Source organism: Muntiacus reevesi, chromosome 15, assembly GCF_963930625.1.
Source record: "Muntiacus reevesi chromosome 15, mMunRee1.1, whole genome shotgun sequence".
Taxonomy (NCBI): Eukaryota; Metazoa; Chordata; class Mammalia; order Artiodactyla; family Cervidae; genus Muntiacus; species Muntiacus reevesi.
The window spans coordinates 41,717,891-41,742,870 of record NC_089263.1 but is presented as its reverse complement, the minus strand read 5'-3'; the positions used below and the strand labels follow the sequence as shown (position 1 = coordinate 41,742,870).

General features: G+C 43.1%; 1 protein-coding gene across 1 annotated transcript in view; it reads right to left on the bottom strand.

Moving 5' to 3' along the window:
* NPAS3 (neuronal PAS domain protein 3) overlaps nt 1-24,980 on the bottom strand; it is an 811,965-nt gene that overhangs the window by 19,516 nt on the left and 767,469 nt on the right. The window contains exons 8-9 of the mRNA XM_065906065.1: nt 9,968-10,161; nt 5,633-5,739 (exon numbers count right to left, since the gene is read on the bottom strand). Coding sequence (XP_065762137.1) covers nt 5,633-5,739; nt 9,968-10,161 — 301 coding nt within the window. The remainder of the gene's footprint in view (nt 1-5,632; nt 5,740-9,967; nt 10,162-24,980) is intronic.

Sequence of the window (24,980 nt, the reverse complement as noted above, 5' to 3'; positions counted from 1 at the left end):
GAATGTGCTTCCTCTGGAACAGCTCATCCTCCTCTGGTTGCCCCCACCTCTGGGGCGCCTGGGTTTTATACATACACCATAATGTAATTGTCTTCTCTTTATGCCACCTTTTCAAATTTGGCTGTTTTTGTGCTGTCTTTTCTACTAATATGTAAGCTTCTTGAAGGTGAAGACCCATATCTTAGTCATTTTTGAAATTTTATAGCAATACTGCAAAACTTTGTCTGTAATAAATACTCACAAATGTTAGATGACCTTGAATAGGGGAAATATGACTGTCCTATTTACACATCAAATACCTAGACAAATATTAACCTGGGGAAAAAACTGACTTTTGCTTACAAGTTGAGTTATTACTATCTCTACCCTATTAATTTTCTCCACTGATACTCAAAACTTTACATGTTTGTAAAGAAGTTGATCTCTTAATCGAGTTATCACGCTTGTTTCATTTGAACACTGATTGAGATGCCCTCAGAGCCATTTGACTATTCACATTTTTTAATACTGTTAATAAAGTTCATCTCTTGGAGGGGGACAAATGAAGTCCTTAAGATCACCTGTCGATTTGTATTTTACTCCATGTTAAACAATGCCTTCTAAATACCAGTGTGGTCAGTACTTCTCAAACTTTTATATGACTGTGAGTCAGCTAGGGATCCTTTGTTAACTGCATATTTGGACTCAGTAAACCTGAGGCTTGGCCTGAAATTTGGCATTTCTAGAATGCAATGGTGCAAGGACACCCAGCTGGTAGGTAGGCTCTTGCTGGTCTCTCTTCTCTCTGTGTACCTGATCTTGGACTTAAAACCCCAAATCAGCACTTGCCAAAAAAAAAAGAAAAGGTGTAAAGTAATAATACTAATTCGCTCCTGCATAAAAGCCTGGCTTAATTTTGTCTCCCTGTGACAATCTTTTTAGTTAATGGACAGGCTAGGCTGACTTGGCTTCTGAAAAAAGGCAGACGTGCCAGCTATTACGTGCATTTCCTTTCATGTGAATTTTCATATTCATATGGAAGAAGAGGAAAAAACTCATTTGCTTTGGCTGGGGAAAGTCCAGCCAGTGATCAGGTGGCAGCTAAATCCCTGAAGACCCAGCCCTGGAAAAATCTAAGATCAGAAAATACATCCCCTGTGCCATCTGCACGTGGCCCACCCAGCAAACTCCACAACTTCCCTCCTTCCTTCGAGCCTTCCTCTACTGCGGGCGATGGCTGCATACCCAAATCAACAATTCAATTCCCCCTTTGTTTGTGTGGCAGATGACAAATGCATGGAGGGCATCTTGTGTTTCCTAGGCAGGCAGGGCACTTACTTTGATTGATGCTCGGTTGTGGAAAAAAATGAGCTGGGAAGGAATTACAATGGAGGGCCTGCAGACGGGAAGGGGGTATACTAATTAGTCCTGCATTAAGCAGTCGGCTTGCATTTGGCGATGAGATGCCTTCAGGAGGGAAGTGTAGGGGTTATTGATGCAAAACAGCAAGGAATGCATTATGCCAGGTAGCTGTGTATTCGTTTTGTTAGGAAGTATAGAATTTTGTAATTAAGAAAGAAACAGGCTACTGTATTTTTTTAACACCTCCCCAATGCATTGGGTAGGTGGTGCTTTTTAACTTTAATGATCTCATAGACAAGGTGGAAGTCCTCCTCTCTTTCTGAAATAACTCTGCCAGAGTTTTCTCATCCTGGGTCCAGTTCTAGAAGGGAAAACTGATGCCACTCCTATACTTTCTGGCTCCTTTTTCCTCCCCTAAAGCTCCACTGCTGCAGAGCCTTGAGCCTTGCTGCTGGGACACATTGTAATAAAGAGAAAGGAAGTTTTCCCTGAGGCTATTCTTTCCAGATTTTAGAGAGTCGTTGCAGATGTGACCGGGAAGAACCCTAAGGATATCTCAAGGCAAAAGGAGCATCTTCTGTAGACGGGGACAAAAGCACAACACAGGGCATGTTTCTCTGGTTAGCACGTGGTCTCCCTTCTGTTTACTGGACTGTAGGCAGAGGCACAGCAGGGGAGGGTCGAGCCATTCCTATAGGTAAGGGGAGTGTGCCACTCCAGGGTGACATGACATTAAGGACCGCAGCCCACCAGGCTCTTTGGTCCATGGGGATTCTCTAGGCAAGAATATTGGAGTGGGTTGCCATGCCCTCCTCCAGGGGGTCTTCCCAACCCAGGGATAGAACCTGTGTCTCTTACGTCTCCTGCATTGGGAGGCGGGTTCTTTACCACTAACGCCACCTTGGAACCCTGGAAAACTTCAGGGTGATAGGCAAAGGGGCTCAAATCACTGCTAATATGGATGATTTAAAGTTCGAACCTTAAAATGTTGATTTGTTCAATTTGGCCTGAAGAATCAATGAAGCTGGGTTCAGTGACTCCAGTGAGGTGGCATAAAGAGAAAAGTATCACACAGGTCTTTGGCTCAGTGTGATGGAAGAGGACCTAAACTCCCTTGGTTTTGTCATTTCACTAACCCACTGTATCGTTGTATGATGTGATTCTTAGTGATTCTTCATGTTGGAACCCAGTGAACTCTCAGGTGTCTTGTGAACCTAGTGGCAGAGTAAATGGTCCAGAGATTTTTGGTTCACTTTATCAGAGTTGTCGAATCCTGGTGCAGCTGAGATTTCCTTTTCCTTTTCTTATTCTAGAAACAAGCTCATCTGTAGATTTACAGTTGCCTATGCTAGGAAAATAGATCCGAGTGATAAAGATAGCATTTTGAGTTATCAAAGGCTGTCAAGTCTTTTTTTCTTTAAGTTCTATCCATAAACTGGAGCATAAGACAGATCTCAAAATATCAGAAGTACGATCAGATGACTACAACCTGCCTTTCATGGACAGAGCCAGGAATTGTGCCAATAGCTCTAGGAGGAAAAGCTAAATAGTTAATGTGGTTTATTTTTTTAACCATCCCTTTGTTTTAGAATTCTGTCTTATTCTTGAGCTGATTCCATGTCACCATGACCTTCTCCTGCCAAGAAGGCACAGTTGAGGCATCATTCAGTAATAGCCTAGGGCTCTGGACAAGCAAGATGCTGTGCTGGCTTTTTGCCTTTTCTTCCGGTGTTTACACAACCAAGACTTATTACATGCTCTGTCATTTTGTTACTGGGCTGGCTTTGGTTTGAGAATTAGGTAAACATCAGACATTCCATCACACAGTTTTTAGACTCAATCTTACTTTATAATGATGTTAATGTTTATTGTACAAAGCGAGATGCATTTGTATATTTTAGCATTTTATTTCAGTCACTGAATGCAAAACCTGACATCAGTTTGATTTGTGTGTGTGTGTGATTGAAGATATTAAGCACTACAAGAACGCTGAAATTTCAATCTGATTAGGATCAAAATTCTTCAGGATCAAAACACTCCTTTTTCCTCCCCCTACAGTTTTACTAATTGTGTGCTACTTGACATTGTGGAGTTATTCCACAGCGTGATAGCTAAATATGTGAAGTGTATTTTACTGTGCTGAATTATCAGCTCATTCTATTTGTTTTTCATGCGTTTAAGGTTATTAAAAGAACTTAAAATTAGAAGTCATGTGTATAAGAGTTGAAAAACTGAACTCAATCATTGTTAGCAGGCGAAATCATAAAGCAATAGCCAGTATGTCAATATCAAGTAATGAAAAAAAAAATCACAGAATTTGAAAGCATACCTTCTATGTTTATTAGTTGGCAAGATACCAGAAAAATTAGGATACTAGCACAATACTGAATGGTGGATGGAGTTGTTTATTTTCAGCACTCTCAAATTATTCCGGGTACTGAAAACGAGATAAAAGTAGATCGGAAAGGATGGCTTCAAATGTATTTGTTAGAGACCTTTGCTTTATGGGAAGAAATGAACTGCCCTGGCTCACTGTTCCTGAGGAATTGTATTTCTTCAAGCTGTAAATCAAATCCCAGAGAGATAGCATGACGTTTTCCAAATAATAACGGAGGATGACAAAGTTCTTTTTTGTCAGCATCAGGTTTCTGAATTTAGACCTCGATTAAGATTCCAGAATGGAAAAGCACCTCCACCCCGCCCCCCAACTCCACATACATGCACGTGGTCTATGACTGTGTCTTACAAACATGCATTCATTTTAAAAGTTTGAATCTCTGGCATATCTGCATCACAAAATATACTCACAGTTTCCTCCAAAGATCCTGATTTTTCTCCATTTTCTCTAAATTCCCAGCTACAAAGAACCCGATGTTTCTTTTCAGGAAACAGCATCATTTTTTTCCCTCAATTAATTGAAGAACCATCTGCTGCTGTGATACCCGACACCCATTTGTTCTCAGCAACAAGTGCGCTCCCTAAATCCCCGGGGAGCCATACCAAGGCACGCACTCAGGGTTGGGAGTAGAATCTGCCAGAGCTGCCTCGCAGACAGCCTTTTCCCAGACACACAGCACATACAGAACTTGACTCTGACCTCGGTCCCCATGTCAGTGCTGCTAATGCAGGGTTCCACACACAGTACGAGATGCTCACACTCTGAGACTCCAGCTGGCTTACCGTCTCTCCGTCATGCTTCTGAAGATCTCAGTTTGCAGTCAACAACTGCAAAGGGCAGGAGAGAGCTCAAACAGCTGTCCTCAGCCACGGCCAGAAAGGGAAGACAACATTAACACAGAGGCCACCTGGCTGATCTTACTGCATAAAAGCTTCCGTTTCAAGCCGAACCATCTGATTTGTGTCCCCTTGCATGCATTTAAAACCAGAGTTCGGAACTGGGTTTAGAACTTTCTAGGAATGTAGATGGCAGAACCCTCATCTTCTAGGAAGAGTCTACGGAATGGTCATAAAAAGGACTTCTCACTGGAAGAGAGAGCTTCTTCCTAAGAGGGCCACAGTGCCTCCCTTGGACTTGAGATCCCTTGCACTCACAGTGAAAAGTCTGATGAGGGAAAAGTGCATGAGGATGCTGGCGTGTAAGTCACTGTGTGGACCCAGCAGAGCTCTGCTGGCCTGGCTTTGCTTAAACACCCACAAAAGGTGCCTTGGAGGTGAGCCTGCTGGTCAGGAGCTGGGAACCAGGCTCAAAGAGCTGAGATGACTTTCGCCCTTCCAGGAGTCGGGACATGGAGGTGCCCGCTTCTCTAAATAACCCTCTTTGTAGAAATACAGTGAAAAGTCAGCGCCTTTGAGAGCTTCAGTATCCACACTCTGCCCCTCCCCTCCCCCTACCCACTCCAGGTCTGTGGCTAGTCAAGTAGGAATTTTTATGAGGCTCTGACCTAGCTGAACTTGTCTTTTCCCACATCTGTTTTGAAACGGAGACCACAAATTTCAGAGTGGAAGTAGCTCTAGAAAATGAAAGGGTCGAGAAGGCACTTAAGACAAAGGTCCTCCCCATCACATCATGGGAGACAGCACGCGGGAGACCACGGAATCCAGGGTGAGCACCTATAGATCCAGCAATTTCTCCAGGCCCCAAGATCCAGCTTTCAATCTAATTCCAATACCAGTTGAAGTGATTTATGTCTCACTTTTTCTCACTGTGCACTGACAGTCATCTCAAATGTGCAGGAGATGTGAAGGGAGAAATTGGCATGGAAACCCAAAAAAAAAGCATCCAGGAGAGAGGACCCCAGCTGGGCTGTCCCCGCACACCGGAGGTACTTACAGTCCAAGTGACTATGCCTGATGCCCTCGACATCTTCGGCGTGGATGAAGTGGTAGCATCTCTTCCCTACAATGTCTACGGGGGTCAGATCCATATAATCACTAATCCTACAAAGAGAAGAACACAGGCTGGAAATCAGAAGCAGGGGAAATATACAGACAGTTCAATGACTTAGAAACAGACCTACTGAGGATTTTCCTTGTACCAGGTTACCTGTGAGGACTGGGCACCGAGGGAAAACCCCTTTTAGATAAAATTAATTTTCTTTAACAAGTAACAGTCCTTTCTGAAGCCGGAACTGCGCTGGATCAAGCAGTTGTGTTGAAATAATTAGGTAGGTTTTTCTTTTCTTTCTTCAGTATCGGAATATGCATTTAGACAACATAATTCCATGAAATTATTGAGAATCAGTAACAATGCAAGATCCTCATTAGAGGCTAAGATAATTCAAGGTTACATAATAAAATAAAAACATGTTATGTTTATACCAAATGATTAGAGACACCTTTCATTTAAACAGATTGGTCTTCTATTGGGTATTTCCATGAAAAAGGGCTTCGACTGCTTCTTGGCACAAAATCCAAATTGGCATTTCAAGGGATATAATTTAAATGCTGAGACATACAGATGCCTGGGGGTATTATCTTTTTTTGTCTGAGTCATTTGAGAGCTCAGCTCTCACTCCTGGCCCTTTTAACTGGGACTTTGTGGTGGATTCCACACGGAAACTTTCAAACCATTTCGGCAGCTCTGCCGGGCTTGTGCTTGGCTGTCTGCACGTGTGTGGAAGCCTCTGTCATTGATTGTCCAGCCGACAATGTCCTCAGGCAGGAGCAGAGAAAAATAGAACAAAAATTGGAAAACACGGTGGGGCAGTGGTGGAATCTGCCTGGTTTACACACACGTGCCGAAATGCTGCTTCTCTTCTTCCCTGTCCAAGTTCAGGCTCATTTTGGTGCGTCCCAGAGAGAATTTCTCTCTTGTTTAATTGATTCTCTTTACTGCCCCTGTGCTTTTTATGTTTTATGACTTATCAAATATTAAGTGAATCTTTAGCTGTGACACCTTGAAGAAACCCGTGAGAGTGCTGCAGGGGGAATGAAATCTGACCCCCAAAGGCAAGGAAATAAGAAACCAAACCAAACCAGGATAATATGGGATATAATGAAAATACCCTACGCAGGGAGCGAATTTCTCAGCGTCTAGCAATTTAAATCATATCTTTGGCCCAAATAGAATTCTTGGAGTGTTTTCTCAGGAGTCCATGGTTTTCTGGTATAAAACGGATCAGCTGGTGTTTTCCTAAAACCAATAGTTGCTTCCCAAGCACAGTTCACACCCCCTTTCTGCAAATGGTGAATAAGGGTGTCATTAAAGGCCCTCATTCCCTCCATGGTGTTTCTGGAATTTGCTGGATCCTCTGAAAGCGTCAGAGGTTGGCTTTGCCCAAGGCTGTCCTGGGATTCTGAGGAGAGTCCAGGAGAGGCCCCTGTTTTCTAGTTAGCAATTCCCTAAGTAAACAATGAGCCCTGGGGCAAGGCACCCAGTTCTTTAGGGAACATAGTGCTTTAGTTTACTTTTTATTTGAATGAAATCCTTCAAAACAATGGAAATACTTCTGTGTACTCCCAGAGCCTGTTATCAAGGTGAATGTGATGAGCTCTGTGTTCAAAGACCTCTTCATCTATGTGTAGAAAGCCCTAGACCGGTCTGATGACCTGTATGTCAGGATCAAAATCCTGATGGCAACCTACACTCTGAGACCCAGTTTCCTCATCTGTGAAACAACTTCAGAGGCTGGTGAGGGTACTAATGAATGAAATGATGTGAATGTAGCATGGTGCCCGCACACAGCATATGCTGTTCTCTCAGATTAAATATGCAATTACTTCTAATAGGGGTCCTTTTAAATAATGACTGTCATCTTCAGTAGGGAAATAATGCTGTATTATACTGGCTAATAAGGGGTTGTGGAAAAAAAACATGTTTTAATGGGAGGAAAGATACATGAAGAGGGCCATAGAAAGTGATCTCAATTACTAGAGTGGCACCATCAGGCACCCAAGTCCATAGAGTGAATCAAAAGAATTAATCAACCTGCGACCAGAGGCCTGAGAATTAAGTGATGGCTTAGGAATTTCTGGGAGCTAGGTAAATGAGATGAGGCTTCATTTCTTTCTCTCTTTTTTTTTTTTTTGGGTGGTGAGTGGTGCTGGTAGAACTCAATCAAGGGAACTGACACTTGTTTTCAAAGACGCAAAGCCATAGTTCATCCTTTGTCTACCTGCCTCCCTGGGTATCCAATGTTCTCTACATTTTAAAACAGAAGAGACTGTTTTATGGGCTGTATGTTCTCTTTCATGGGTGCACACATATGAAGGACCCCCAGTGGTTATTCGGACCACTTCCTTACCATTTTAGCCTGACTTCTGAAGAGAAATTAGAGACAGGGAACGCAGGAGGTCCTGCAGAGGTAGGGTATTTGAATCCGACAGATAGAGTTCAAGTCTTGGCCTCAGTCAAGACACTTTCCCTCTCTCTCTAAGCTGACGCTGCCTGGCGCTGGTGGACATGGGCAACACCAACCTCACAGAACTATCTTGAAGCTTCAATGAGACAGCGCTTTCATTGTGCTTCACACACCACCGAGGGCGTAGCAGGTGTTCAATAAATGTTCACAGTATCTATTATTCCTGGCCAGCTCTAGCTACTCATTTTGGTGAACTCATCTTCCTGATTCTCTGTGGCCACAGAAGAATGCCTTGGACATAGCCAGCTATATAGTCATGGTGATAAGAATTTTAATAAATACTCTCAAAACTTGGCAAATAGATTGAACTACTCATTAGATAATAGTGACAGGCTCATGATATCGTCTCCCTGCCTGAACACCCTAAAACTTGGGTGGGTTATCTTTTCCCAGCGAATCCTTTCCTCTGAATCAAAGCCTGATCAGGAAGGGCAGACAATTTTAGCTTGATCTCAACACCTTTAGTGCTTCCCAATGGACTGGATGTGGGCTCTGCCTGTCTTCCTCATGTCTGGGCCTGGGAGAGAGATCACTTTCCTAAACCACTTGACCATCCTGTTCGTTTGTTCCCACCACCACCTTTCCTGCCCCCGAGAATGAGCAACACCGCCAAGCTTTCTTCCCACAGCCACATGTGAGCACCTCCCCTCCACCCCCTCCCCCTGCCCTGGGATTCTCTCTTCTTCAAATCAGCCGGATGATAGACTGGTGACTTCTAGGTGAAAGGTCTGAAGGGGCACTGTCCCATCTCCGTGTCCCTTGCTTTGTACCTAATGAAACAGTGAACTTCTTAACCAGAGGCTAAAAAGTCCTTTTGTAAAAGCTCAGTGTTGAGGAAGGACTGCCAAGTCACTTATATGATGGGTCATCTTTAATCTATCCAAGTGAAATCCTCAGGATTACAAAGTGTTATTGAAGAGTTCTGCAAATTTCTTATTTGTCTTGTTTTCCTCTGGGGATCTCAAATTCTTATTTGTTCTCTACATGCTTTGTGGACTGAATGTTTGTGTACTTCCTAAATTTGTCTATTGAAGTCCTTACACACCCACCCCCCCCACTCCTACCTTGGGATAGTATTTGGAGGCGGGACCTTTGAGAGTAATTAGGTTTAAATGAGGTCATAAAGGTGGAGCCCCCATGGTGGGATTAGTGTTCTTATAAGAGGGAGAAAGATCAGAGCTTGCCCTCCCATATATGAGAACACAGCAAGAAGCCAGGAAGACACCTCCCACCCTGCACCCCACCCCACACCCCAGCCTGCCACCAAAGGAACCTTGTCAGCCTGCACCTTGATCTTAGACTTCTCGGCCTCCAGAACTGTGAGAAATAAATGTCTGTTGTTTGAGTCACCTGGTCTATGGGGATTTATCCCAGCAGCCTGAGCTGACTAGGAGAAGGCATGCAATGCCTGTGTGAACACGGCCCATCATAAGGCTGGGCCCTTGCAGAAGTCAGGAAGTGGGTCTGGCTGAGGCATTAGGAGATAGCTCTTTCTGCATTGTTTTGCCAAGAATGTCTCAGTCCTGCTCTCTCCTTGGGTTCTCAGCCAAAATGGGTCTCAGTTACAGCATATGGATGCCTGGGTATCCTAATTCATCCCATTGTTGTCCCTAATGTAAATCAGGGCAGTGATGTAAATTTCAAATAAAAAGCATGGTTGGTGTCAGTCCAAGCAGCCATTAAAAATAAGATCAGGATTTATAATGAGCCTCATTGGGAGAGTAAAATCCTTCAGACTGCTGAAAACACCGGCCCTTACCAATGTGCAACATACAACAGGGCAAATGAAAACAAAAGCGAAGTACCTATTTTCACAGTAAATGATATTGAGGTCCATATTTACTCGAGTGACGAACATATGGCAGTCAATTCTGACTTCATTGATCGTAGGGGGAGGCAGGGCATGAGCCACAACCACGAGACCCATGATTTGGCTGGGGACGGTCCTCCCGTGGGACAGTGACACCCTCAGTCGTAGCCGGCCCGTTATGTGAATCACCTGGAATAGAACATTAAGTACAGGACACAGTCAAATTTACATCTGGGCTGTAACAGTACTTCTTTTGAGAAATGCAGAATCGCGTCTGGAATAACGAATGTTAGCTTGAATCTGGTGTAATCATAAGGGCTGTCAAAGTGCCCTCAATGTCCTCAAGGCAAGAGACAAAAGAGAAATAGTCTTATACTCTGAGCGTTTCTCAAGGCAGCATTATTAGTGTGCTATTGCTATCTTTCAGGACTTTTTTTTTTTTTTTTTTCACATTCAGAGGAAGTTCACAACCAGATAAAAGGACAAAGTTGAGCCCTGAGCTGCAAAAATAAATGTTTGCATTTTCATCCCTTACTAGTGGACGGTGTCTGTCCTTCTCCACATTTCTACTGAATGGGATTCCATGGACGTCTCTTTTCAGAAGTGTGGCTCAGAGCTTTCCTTCGTTCTCAAAAAAGCCAAAGACTCCAGTGATTAAAAGATTCAGTGACAGTGGCATGAATGTGTCCTTTTGAGCATAGACGTTGCATGTTAGGCAGTGCTGAGTTACCTGCACGTGTAACACCATGCTTTATCACAATGCCCTGTGGGATTAAAGGTCAGAGGACCTCAGCGTGTGATTTGTTCCTTGAGCTCGTGCCACAGTAGATCGGGAAGAGATAATAATGCACCGTGTTGGTGACAGCTCCGAAGTACTTGCTCAGAAACAGGAGGGAGAAAACTGTGCTGTGATTTTTGGTTTTTTAGCCAAAGTATGCCATGGATAGTCTGACCACCCACTCAGAGCCAAACAATGTTGGTTCATCATCCTCACATTGTTTTCAATGATATGTTTTTATAAAGCCATCTTTTGAAAAAATTCCTTTGTTTTTGAATTGAACATAGGAGATGAGTCCCACTGTGAGTTTCCTTAAATAATGTTTTGGGAAATGAATCATAAAAAGATGGAAAGAATGAGGATTTGTGTGGCACCGCTTCTGGGTGATGGAAGGCGCGTGTGTATAGGTATGTGTGTGTGAGGGAGTTGGAGACCGTGTGTACCCTAGTTGTGTTCCTCGGGCCCTGTGACAGTGTGGGGTACCCTCCAAACGAGGCTGTAGAAGTACTTGCCACCATTTCCTGTTGCCCAGTTGCATAGCTGGTCGAGTTTCTGTGTTTGCTTTGCCTCTCCAAATGCACCCTTGAGCACCAGAGACACCTTTTGAGAGTCTCCTTTTCCCTCCTTGTCAGAAGAAACTGAAGTGGGAAGTGGGTCTCTGACCTCCCTGGAGCAATAAGAACTAGCATCTGCTCTCCTTCCTAGGGGCTTGACTGGTAATTCCTTTTTCATTGTGTTTTTAAGTTATTCAGTCTTCCAAAAGCAAAGCCACACTGCTGTCAGTCAGGAAGCAGGATCAAAGCTTATGGGGCCGCCCTTCGGAGTCCTGGCTGTTCTAAATGATCCCTCTTCCCTGTCCTCCTTCATGTTTGAGCCCAGAGCTGTGGATCTGGAAACCAACGAGGAGGATTATTTAGGTTATTTCAGGAGCAGTTTTTTGACCACCCGCATTAAAGTTGACTAAATTCATGCTTAATGCACCTTTGCTTTCAGCTTTGGTCAGACGAGCTACTTTATGAATATTTGAAAATGTTCCTAGAGGCAAGGATGCTAAAACATCATCACAGACACATATTTTTGCAAGACCTCATTAACTAATAAAGAAATAGCTAAAAGAAATGGGATTAGCTTCACAGGAGGGGTGTTAACAGTCCCTGGTCCTCCTCCCAGCTAGGCTTACATAGATGCTCATTTATCATTATCTGTCTTGTTTTATCAGGAACAGTCAGCTTCTTGGAAAAACACAGATCTATAAATGCTCAGGAAAACTCACACCCAGAAATGATATGTTAAATAAATCCCCGCTTGGTATTCTCTTCCAAAGCAATTTAAAGGCATCTGGGGTAGCAGACATTTGAGGAACCAGGCAGGCTACTAGGGAGCTGTGTGCATGTCAGAGCTACCTGCCTCTGATCTCCTCCAGCTTTGCCCATGGCCACTGAGCTGTTGAAAGGGGTCAAAAGTTGGGTTGGGCAGGGACCTAGATTTGCCATCTCTTAATTTTGTTCTGGAGAAAGCCACTCAACTTCACTGCATCTCTCTCTTTCCTGTGAAATGGGGATAATAATGACTATTCTGCAGTTATATTATGAAAGTCAAAGGAGGTGGTGGTGGTAAACACTTTCCAAATTGTAAAGAAATATAAAAATTTTCATCATAATTCTGTTTGCCCTTAAAAATAATAAGGATAAAGACTGATTATACATTTGATCTTGACCACAGGCCAAATAAATAATTATTACTTTAAAGGATCATGCCATATTGTATTTGGGAGAAAAATTGGGAGAGTCTATTTTAGGTCATTCTCCTTTTCATTTTTTATGTGAGGAAAGTGGCTCTGTAACATTCCTCCCCTAACTGGAATCACGGGGCTTGGAAATGGCAAAGAGAGCCTAGAATCCATGTTTCTAGGTTGTGTTTGCCCCCGGAGAAGGAAATGGCAACCCATTCCAGTATTCTTGCCTGGGAAATCCCATGGACGGAGGAACCTGGCAGACTATAGTCCATGATGTTGCAAAGAGTTGGACACGACTGGGTACTTGTCAGCAGCAGGTTGTGTTTGAGCGTCATTTCAACTTTGTTATGCTTTTATACATTTTAAGTGCATATTCATATTGAACCAAAACATTAGAAGTTTATACCAGATGCCAATTTACTGCCTTAAGTAAGCTGTATATGAACCTTTGAAATGATTTCATGTATAGCAGAAGCCCGAATTATTTGAAAAGTCTGAGAAACTATACAAACTAAGAAGGGAAAAAAAACCTAAGAAAACTGCCAATGCAATAAACAAAGCAGTTGTCAAGAAATGTCAAAGAACATCAGAGTTGTGTTTGTCTGAGTGTATGTACATCTGGGGGTGGGGGAGAGAGAGGTTGAAGAGAAGAAAAGATGTGTTAGGTCCTGTGATTAATTTTGGGGTTTAAATTATGGTATTTCCCCCAAATCCATTTCATAAGGGCAACATTTTTTTTTTTCCTCCCATTGTGAGAAGTTATGTTCCGATTTTAGAAACACGGCAGAGAACATGTATCCAAACACACATACAGTTTGTTTGTTTGCTTGTTTTACTTTGTAGTTGCTTTGAAGGTTGAAGGCCTGAGGCTGGATAAAAAGTATTATCAGAAGATCTGGGTTCATATCCTAGCTCTGGCACTGCATAGTCATGCAACTATGATGCTCAGGGAACTGAAATGACTTGCTTACTTTCCAGGTCAGCATATTAGGGATTAAAAACCTAGTACAGAGAGAATAAGTACTCTGTAAAGATGTCTTTTGTTTTCTTAATGAGGTCATCAAAGGGCACTTTTTTGGTTTTTTAGTTTCTCGAACATATGCAAGGAGTCTTGACAGGTACCAGAGAGAAACCCAAGGTGGATCAAATGTAAACCTGTTCTCAAGAGTTCATAGACTACCCAGTGAGAGGAAACAAACAATTACTCCTAATATATTAAGATTGGGAGATGACTCCGGGTCTGCTCAAATGGTTCTCCATTCTGGTTATATGACAGAATCTCCTGTGCTGTGTTGTTAAAGCATGGATTCCAAGGCTCCCTGCCCCAGAGAGTCTAGTTAGGTAGGACTGGGCTGGGGTCCAACATTTGTTTTTTAGAACATCAAAGGTGATATCTACTACAGGATAATGTCTGGCTAAAGTGTTTGGACTTCTACCAGTGGTTCTCAACCTTACTACACATTGAAATCACCCAGGGAGTGGAGTCCCCATGTTAAAGCTGTATCCAACACCAGTAAAATATGGACCTCTGGGATATAGGGCTGCTGAGAGGATTAAGTAGAAATGTATACAAAGTGCCTGGTATACGCCTGATACACAGTATATGCTCAAAAAAATACTATCTTCTTAAATAAAAAGTGTGTACACCAAAGGAAAGGTATAGAATGAAACTTTGGGGATGTCAGGGTAGGCAGAAAATACTTTTGACCAAAATGGATCTGGAAGGCTACATGAAACTGGTACTAAATTAAAACTGCCATAAGATATAGAATGGTAAAAGGGGTTCCAGATAGAGAAAAGGGCTGGAGTATAAAGTACAATAGAAACAAATAGAAAAGATAACCTATTGGAGACACCCAGAGAGCCAGGAGCATTTCAACGAGGGTTAACAGAAGAGACAGATGGGGCAAATACTAGGTACAAGCAGTAGAAGTTGCTAATGGAACCTGGAGAGAAGCATGGTGATTTTGAGCCTGTGTCATAGAAGATAATGGTAGACTAAATGGTGACTGGGAATTCAGGAATTGCTGGCAAAGGGATGAAAAAGATTTCCCTGTGGACACTTAGTATTTGAACAGCCTGGGGAGATGCTGGCAAGTTATCCTTTGATTATTGGAAAAAGGGGTTGAGCACTTAAGAGTTGAGAGATGAAGGTATGGTTGAAGACTTGATTGGTTGGTTGGTTTGTGCTCCACTTTGGGGTTTTTTTTTTTTTTTTTTTGACTGGAGGTGATACTTAAAACCAAGCAATTCAATGGAATTACCAACAGAGAAAACATAGAGAAAAACACCAAAGGCATCCCCCCACCATGCCAGCCCTTTGAGTATCTGAAGCCTAAAGCAACTTAACTTCTCTGAATTGAATTTCTCTTACTCTATAATGATTACTTTTGCTTAAAAGGTGACCATTTATGAAAACTCTAAGCTCCCTTTTTCTCCACCCCCAATTCCATTCTGACATAAATGTTAAGCTTTCCACATGGTCACCAGGCCCTGTGATAACATCCCAAAGCATGGGATGGCTTTTTTGTACAGTTAAGCAGGTGAATGAGAAATGATGTTGAATACAAGTAGATCAACCTAAATATTAATATGATTTCAAGAACTGTGAAACCGTAAAAATAGTAATTTTAAAGTGAAAGGAATACTCTGGCTTAGAAATAACACTGAATTGGGAAACAGAACAACTGATCTCAGTTCTGGTTCTGGTGACTTTGGGCACGTCTTCTAGCTTGACCAGGGCAGCGTTTCCTCAGATATAAAAGCGAAGATAAGAGTCAGGTGCTGATACCTAGGATTCTAAGTTCTAGAGAATTCTGTGACCTACTGCTCAGTAGAGGGGCTGTCACTGTGCTGTTACCCTACCTCCTACTCCCCTGACAGCTCCATGGTGAGGGCAGGAGCTTCCAAGGGCAGTTGTAAGCTAATCAATGCAGAGTTTACTTTAAGAATTAAATCAGTAGGGGTTTGGGGGTCGTATCCAGGTTGGAACAGTGCTTTGGTTTTGGCCAACGCCAGGTAAAAATTGCCTCTGTGTCCTAAAGGTTTGTTTTGGTCTGGTCTTTAATCTACAGACATTCTTCAAAAGAGATTTCTGAGTGAAAAGATTCTTGGACCCCGAGCTCAATTTTACGTAAGATCTCAGTTCTCACATTTCCTTTCATTGTTCTTGTTTTGTCATATAGAGCTGTGCAAAAATGCTAAAGCCCATATTTTTCTAAACCCCTTACACAGCACTGTCCAGACACCAGCAATAGTGAAGCAGTAAGCACAGGATTTCTGAGTGGAAATCCTACCATCTTTGATAAAAATGCCCAAATTAGCATCATTTGACAGTTCCACATTGAAGAAATCATCTCTGACTTTTAGTTTTCTTCTTGGATACAACAAGTGAGTGTGCGCCATGTAGAGAGTACATGATCGCGGAGTTTAGGACAAATGTGGGAGTGTTAACAAGCCATGATTCTTGGACAAATATATATTTCTCTTCCTGCCATATGCTCCTTTCTGTCATCTGTTGGTGATAAACACTTAGATGCGCTCCACTAATATCTTCTCATTATAAACAAGCCCATCACAAAGACCTTGATAAAACCTCCCCTCTGTCAATACTTAAGGAAAGAAAGTCCATGACGGGAAAATACATCTGGAAGCTATTCTCCATTCTTTTAGGAATAAATCTCACTACTAGCCCTATGAAACGTTTTCTTTATCAAAAGGAAGTGCTAAGTATTATGTGCATTATTTTCCACATATAATGTAAAGTACAGAATAAGGCTAGGCACAGGGATGAACCAAGAAGCTGCAGGCAGGAAAAAAACTATGATTCCCTGGGTTTAGAGCATCTTCAGAGATTTTTTTTTTTACTTGTCCTTTAAAGGAATCCAAATTTACCTTAAAAATTAAGCTTCCTTCTGGCACTCTGGTCTTTTTTCTTTTATTCCCCTGTAGAGGTCTGGTTCAGCATACAGATCATCAAATCACTAGCTCGGGTGGGAGAGTCAGCTAATTATTTTTAAGTGATGGGGGCTCTGGTGGCCCACAACCTGCTGAAAGATAAGGGCTTAGCTGGGTCTTCTGAATCTAAACATCTAGCCTACAGCCTAACAACTTAATCTAAACCAGCAGGAGAATATCAACCTCATGTAAATTACTTCATGCAAATTTTTAGGGAATGGGATTTCCTGAATTTAGAGCATATCATCGGTTCGGTTGGAGAAACTTCCCTAACAGGTCTCTCTGTCCCTCTCTCTCTGACTCCTGAAACCTGTCTTTGCACAAGGCCTGAAAAACAAAACCAATTCATCTGAGACCAGGAACTTGTCCATAGAGGCAGACACTAGGGAGAAGAGGAGCTTCTTCAGAGCTGAAGTGAGGGGCAGGAGAACAGCAGTGTTAGTTCCCTTCCCTTTCCAGCATCTCAGATTTTATTTCTAGAAACTGACTGGCTTCTAGGAATGTTCATCATAATTTACAATGAAACTTAAGCAGTTGGGGATAAGGAAGGACAGAAGAGGGATAGGTTGACTTCTCAAGGCAGAGGTGAGACTGAGGGTAAGGGGAGAGGTCCAGGGGGAAATTGGGTCTTGGCAGGAAGCAGGTAAAGATGCACGCCTCTTCTGGGGCCAAAGGAGATGCAACCGAGAGGTGGTCGTGGAATGTCATCATCAACTAGGTCGAGAGGTGCTGATCAATTCAGGAACCATGTTGGGTGGTAGGAGGCTTTCTGGAAGTTTGTCCCTAAGAATTTCCATAAGAGCAGGGCTCTTCAGGCTTGGGTAAGATTTAGCACTTAAGGCTCAAGGACTAGCAAGAACCAGAGAGTTTTAGATGGGCTCAACTTAAGGGCAGCTCTGGCAGTGGAGAAGAAAGGAGGTGAGGCTGGGTACAAGGGAAGTATTCAGGGCAAAGTTAAGGAAGAGGATCCCCAGCAGTTCTCTCAGGTAGAAGATGACAATGAGAAAGTGTGAATTCCCAGGGACTCCATTTGGTTTGACTCAGAAGAGATGGGCAGGAGGGGAAATGCAATGGGAGTACAACCAGCTGATGCTAGGTCTGATGGCTGAGAAGATTCACCAAGGGTGGGTTGTTGAAGTGGACAGACCTAGAGCTGTAGGTAAGGGCATTCCCGACTCTGATAGGCTGAGGAAGGTAGGAAGCCAGGGGCTAATTTCTCTGTTTTCACTGAGATCCTAAGGTCCTGAAAGCAAAGACTCATGATGCATAAACATGAGGAAGGGGGCATTCTTCCTCTTACAGCTGAAGTCAACTTGCTCTGTCCTATACACAAATAACTAAATGAGCCAGGCACACGGGGGAAACATATTTTGCTCTTTAATTGGAAAGCCCACAACACCTAATGCTGATATCAGGGATTTATTTAAAACCCCAAACCCTCTAGGGTTAGTGGTTTTTAAATCTAAGCATGTACAGGAATCACTTGGAGAGCTAGTTCCAGGGCAGGAATACTGATGCAGATGTAAAGAAGAGACATGTGAACATGAAGGTGGGGGGTGGGGAGGGTGGGATTACTGGGAGATTAGGTTTGACATAAATACACTACCATGTGTAAGATAGATAGCTAGTGGGAACCTGTGGGATAGCACAAGGAGCTCAACTTGGTGGGAGGGAGAGGATATGGGTACACATAAGGCTGACCCACCTTGTTTTACAGCAGAAACTAACATGACATCGTAAAGCAATTATACTCCAATTAAAAAAATAACACACACACACATTATAGGGATCCCAAGGCCCACCCCCCAAACTCTGGATTCTTTAAAGCTGGAAAGGAACCTAGGAATCTGCGTGTCACTCAGCATTCCAAGGGCTTTTATGCCAGTGGTTAGTATAGCCATCCTTTCAGTCTTGTTTTAAGGGCAGGCCATTGGGTCACAAAGTGGGGCTTCCCTGGTGGTTCAGCCAGTAAAGAATCCGCCTGCAATGCAGGAGACCTGGGTTCAATCCCTGGGTTGGGAAGATGCCCTGGAGAAGGAAATGGCAACCCACTCCAGTAATCTTGCCTGGAGAATCCCATGGACAGAGGGGCCTGGTGGGCTATAGTCTCCGGGGTCCCAAGACTTGGGACATGACTTAGTGACTAAACCACCACTCTTGGGTCCGTCTAGCTGCAGCATCATCTTTATCTAGAGCTGGCCGGATCTAGACATCTTAGAAAGCTGACCCCGCGGCTTATCACAGACTGCTTCCTAAATGAACAAAGAAAGATGTACATTTACGGTTAAATCAGGACTGAAAACCCCCCTGCTCTGTAAACACAAGCCCTTGTCTTGGTTCCCTAGAAGTGGAGGATCAGCTCTTGATAAGCAGAAGCCCTGGGCTGATGTGGGATTGGGGCGTGTTTTCTGTGCCTGGGCTGCCTGACGGAGGCGCTGGGAGTCCTGCCAAGGCGCCTTCACTTGTGGGCGGCACTGCTGTGCCCCTCGGTCTCGGGGGAGGTGGAGCTCTGCCAGTCCCTTCTCCCTAGCCCAGCCTGCCCCTGGCTTAGCTCCTGATTCATTCAGGGGAATCCTGGGAGGTTAACCCTTAATTTGATGGCGCCAGTAGGGAGCTTGAGAGATTGCTGGTAATTTATCACCCTTAGTTGTTGTTTTTTTTTTTAATGTATAAACATTTTCCAAGGCAACACATAAAAAATTATTTTTAAAATCCACATCTAAAAAACATTAGCCACAGCATTCTTTTCTTACATGACTGTATCCTCCAAACACAGCAATTACTTCTCATCCATCTCTGTTAACAAGCTTCAAATATATAACATAAAAAATGTAACTACAATTAGAGCCTTAGATTCTCAAAATGTGGTCAGACTCCATATTTGTTTCCTATTCCTTTCGGAGAAAACAGTCTTTCTTCTACCAGAGATAAGAATTTTTTTTTTTTTATTGGGATAGTTTAACTAAGCTGAAGAGATTTCCTTAACGAGATTATGTAAATGTATGCCAAGGCTATAAACCACATTTTCTCAGAGAGTGGAACACTTCAAATATCATTTAATCAAACAGGACCATGGGTAGAAACACCTCTATAAATTGTTAAGGGGCAAAGCAAGAAGGCTGAACTATACACATCTGATCAAATTTCGTTTCATTCAGTTACTTTATTAAAGTCTCCTAGAGAAGGACAGAGGAATACTGCACCTCTGTGGAGGGCAGCGTTTTTAGTCCTCTGTCACTTGATGTGGAGGAGGGATCTCACCCCTCATGGCCCCTGGAGGCCCCTATGGCTTTAGTGTCGCTGACTTGAGGCTAGAGAGGCAGTTCTTCTCAGTGTAACTGACTGCAGTTGTGTTTCCAACAGCATTAAAGAGAAAAAAAGAAGACTCGGAATTAGTCTTATGCCAAGTGATCCTTCACGTATAGATGCCTGCGGAAACACTATATCATATTCTCTCTTTTCTTGAGGATGCACGAGCTCCTATTAGGAAACAGATAACTCAGATATTTTCTGTTTTCTATCCTTGCCTCCTTCATCTTTGTCGAAGGCATGTTTTACATAAATTTCTTGAGTTTAGTGACACGTCTTGTTCTAAGTTAGCCTCGCACACCTTTGTTTCTGTTTGGTAACGGAATTTATACCCGCTCTAATCTGCGACAAGTGGCCAAAGACAGCTGTGGACCTTGCTGAGTGCTTGTCTGTGTGAAGACAGTAGCTCCAGAGGGCTCTCTGCTCTCCTGAGAAAGGTTAGGGCAGCTCTTCTCTGTCCCCAGGCTTCCCAGGTGGTACTAGCATTAAAGAACCGGCCTGCCGATGCCTGAGACATAAGGGAGGCATTTGGTCTCTGGGTAGGGGAGATCCCCTGGAGGAGGGCATGGCAACCCCCTCCAATATTCTTGCCTGGAGAATCCCATGGGCAGAGGAGCCTGGCGGGCTACACTCCTTAGGGTTGCACAGATTCGGACATGACTGAAGTGGCTTAGCATGCGTGCAGTCTGTCCCCTCCACCTGGCCTGAAGGCCTGCAGGAGAATAAATGATTACATTTTGTTAAGAAGGAAAAGCCTTCAGAAGAAGAGCTTCGAGATATGAGAGTCAGCTCCTCCTCTCTTCCTCAGTGGCAGAGGATAAAGAATTAAAGACAATTATCCACGTGGATGGGTAGACCAGTCCTTGTGGAAGGGCAACTCTGCTGTCTCAGGAGCTGAAACATTTTTTTTTAAAGCAGTCATCCCTCCTAAAGGGAAAACACACACATACGAGGACTTGAATTACTGATAATTAAAAAAAAACTGAACGCAAACAGATGGGTCCTAAATATTGTGGAACAATGAAACTCCTGACATTCCCCAAATTTAGACATGAAACTCCTTACAGATCAAACCTAAAAGTGATCCCTTCCCAGGAGGCTGTTGTAGGTAACTGGAACTCTTCAGGAGTGCAAGAACAAGGAATTCTCTTAAGCTAGGCACTTTAGACTCAAATAGGTGCAAGAAGCAAAGAATGCACAGTAGGAGCCGAGGTACTTCACTTTTTCTGGCACACTCAAGCAGTGTTCAGTTCTGTGTTTGCAGAGAGGCGCTCCTTTCTCTGTGTCAATTTCCTCACTGGGAAAGCGAGTGGGCTTTCCTACATGGGGTCTGAGACCCTTCCTTGCTGTGGTGTCTGTTAAATCTGGCATGTTTAAACATGAAGCTTTGAGCCATCATCAAAGCCCTAAACCTCTATAACTTCCCATCTGTATTATCTTGGTTCCATTCTTCGTGAGGCCTGGATGTTACGTGTTAGGCATTGATTAGCAAAGGACATTTTCTGAAATGTTTCTCAACCTGCCCTCCGTCTGCTATAGCTGATATTTTATAAGGCTGCTTCATTCAGCCCTATATCTCATCCTTAATGAGAGCACTTTCTAGGAATGACAGGCCTCTCAAAACGTCTTGCTTTGGGGAGTGAATGAATCCACGCCCTGCCAAATCCTCTTTGTGTGTGGCCCCCCAGAGGGACAGCGCGCTGGGGCTGGGGGAGCGCCTTGCAGACTACCTCGTGCATCCGCCCACCTTACAGTCCTGGAGACTGAGGCTCAGTGAGGTGAAATGTCTTGCCCAAGGACCTACAGCCAGTGAGTGGCAGACACAGGAAGAAAAGAGAAGTCTCCTCATCTCTCACCCAGGGCCCCTCTCCCATTCAGCAATGCATTTCTGGGGGAAGGTTCCACCCACTTTTCCTCTTTTGTTTTCCCAAATGTGTTTCTGTCCCTATATAAATAACTCGATGAAAACTTAGGATTTTAACCTTCAAAGGACCCCGTGGCACTGACATGGGTTATTATCCATTCAGCATATGCAGTTCAGAATGCTCACATGACTTTTGTGCGTGTCACCAGCTCATTTGCTGCATTTGGTTTATTCAGCCATGATTAGAGATAGTCATTTACAGTCACACATTTGGAAACTCTTTAACAAGCTTCTAGCAGTTTCCTTTCCAGAGCTGTTTAAATAGATGAGGGTGTGGTATCAGCAGTTTCCTCCATCCTACTGATTATCCCTGTTATGTGTACGTCTTTACCAGAACTTCTCCATTTTATAGAAAGGCTTTTAAAAAAGAGAAAACGACCCAAAGAGGCACACATCCTGGAGCTGATCAGTCATCATTTCAGGAAGACTGACTAAAAAATTAAAATTGAAACCACCACACTATAACCTGAAAAATTCCCTGAAAAAAAAATCCCCCTCCCTCTTTTCATTTTAAAGAATACTTTTTGAAGTAATTGGCACAAAGACTGTTCTGGTGCAGATTGCTGCTAGTGTGCTCTTGGCAAGAACATCATAAGCACTAGAAAAACTTTAATATGCTCGAGAAGCCAAATACAAACTGACACCAGGAACTCAAGTGTGGGAACAAACAGGGGAAAAAAGAGAGCATCTCAATTTAATACAAACCTACATACAAAGGGACCAATTTCTCTGATTCATGGTTTAGCATACAATGCAGCTGTCCTCTGAGTGAATACAGAATAGTTATACATAAGAAATTAGAATTATCAATTCGAGGGAATTTCTCAAGAGTCCTTTTGATATGTAATAATGTGACTATGATACCGAAGAAATCCAGGCATCAGTGCATTAAATGACATCAGGTTGGAATCTGTTTAGAAAAGGAGGGTTAAAACTTAGAGAAGGGTCTCTTTGATTTGACCTCTGGAGCAGAGCTCTGCAGCGAAACTCCAAATGAACAGCTTTACCCCTACCTGTAGCCTTGCTTTCCAGGTCTTTAAAATATAAATTTGGATACATGTAGCACAGGGGGGGAATTATTCTAGAAGTGTCTCCTACATGGCACAGAATGGGAAGAACTGTGGACCTTTGCACTCTGAAGGATACAGGGAGAGTCTTCCATTCTCTTTATACCATCGAATGTAAGACGAGAACTATTAAAAGAATTTTTTCCCTTCCTCAAGTCATCATCTTCTTTGCTATTTTATGGTAAGGATTCAAGGATTTGGAAATTTTCTGCATCTTTCTCCATCCACATTTCAAATTTATCCCTGATTGTGACCAACACTTATTTTACCCTGAAACTGAAAAGATGGCTCCATTTTCACAGTCTTGCTAAGTAAGATTTCTCCTGCAACCCCCTGGAGTTCAAACGTGCTATAGTTTTTTTTTTTTTTTTTTTCTTGGAGAACGTTTGAAGTCCCCTTTAAAAATAATGCCTGGAGGATATTTTTCCCTAATACCATTTAAAGAAACTTGAAAGCATATGGCTCTCGAAGCGCACAGGGTTCTAATGAAGTAATCAGCAATACTGCTCATATGCAGACTTGCACCAGAAGCGATCCTACCCAGCTCGTATCAGTCTTCAGCATGAAGTAAAATCCTGCAGAAACCCCCTTCCTCCACCTGCCGTGTAAAGCCTTAGCAAGCCCGGGTTCTCAAGCGGTGACTTTCAACCTTTGAAGGATGGAAGGTGGTAGAGAGGTTGTGTTGGGATCAGAACTGTCAGGAGCAAAGGAAATCAATCTAGTAGCTTGTAAGGCAACTCAAGACAAATATTCCTCAGTCCTATAGCCTCCCTTCATAGCATGGGAGGAGAAAATAAAGTTTCTTTATAGGGCTCTATTTGATGTAGTCCCTCCAGCTCTGCCATTACCTTAGGTGATTCTCCACACAGCCAGCCAAGACTAAATAAAACAAAAACATGGGATATTAATGCACTTTCCCTGGAACTGGAAAGAGCATGCTGTTCTGCAGTTTTGCAGTGGATTCTCTAAATCCATCACAATTAAAATCCCACTTCTTCAGGCACAACCTCATTAGTGCTGAAATATCACATCTTGAGCTATTTCCTTGGGATTTTAGCAAAACAAGTAATGATTCTTTTGATTATAGGAGTGACTTGTGCTATCATGACTGCCAAGTAAGTATGCAACTGTTTAAAAGAACCAGAATCAGCACTTGATTTTCTTTTTTAATTCCTGCCTTGGTTTAGGCAGACATAACCCCACCCCCACCCTCCTCACCCACAGCATCCCCTGCTCCATAGCAATGGCGAAGGGAGGAATAAGGTGAGCAGAGAGGGCTGGCAGATGTATGAGTGACTCAGCTTCAAGGCGATGTCTTACTCTTTTCCTGGTCCATAACTGGTCAGATAATACTTCTCAAACGTCCAAATGCTCCTGCAACATTTGATGTACCTCATTCAAACTCCATGATTTCATTCATCCCACAAGTTTTGCTGAGATGAATCTGTTGCTGGGCATGTTCTTGGATCAGGGGTTATAGCGATGAAAAGGACCCACAGAGGAGAGGGATAAGATCTGAGAAATGCCTCTGGCTGTTGTCAGTGGCTGCTCTGGGGGCCTGAGTGCAGGCAGGAAGACCAAATAGGAGGCTCCTACAGAAGTCCTGGTGGGGGAGATGATGGCGGTCCAGGAGGAAATGATGGGAAGTAGTTGGGTTGTGGATTTTGAAGGTAGAGTCGATGGAATTTGCTGATGTATTAGATATGGGGTCTGAGGTCAAGAGTGGACTCAAAGGATACTCCTAAGCTTTTGCTCAGGATGGAAGATGGGGCCACTTACTGGAGTGGAAAGGACTGGTGGATGGCAAAATGTTTTGAGGGGTGGGTTTTGTTTTGGTTCTGTTAAGATTGAGCCATTGTCAACATCCAAATGAAGATTCAGTAAGACACAGAAGTTTAGATGTACATCTATCTTTAGCTGCTTTTTCAGAGTGAATTCAGAAATCTTCTACATGCTAAAACATAAATACTTCTAGAAATTTTACACATATCCTTTATGATAAACGCTATTGGAAACTGAGGGAATTAGTGACGTGCCTGCTCCAATCCCTGGTTTTTCTAGTCCACATCTAAGAGGACAAAGGGGGAACATTCTGATAAAACACACCATTGAGTCAGGACCAAAGAAAAGCACAGTGGGCCAGATGAACAACAACAGAAGTGCTCCAAGTCATAAAGCCAAGAAGCCTGCAGATACTTTCACAAGACAAATTCTCTCCTTTCTGTTTTCTTTAAGTAT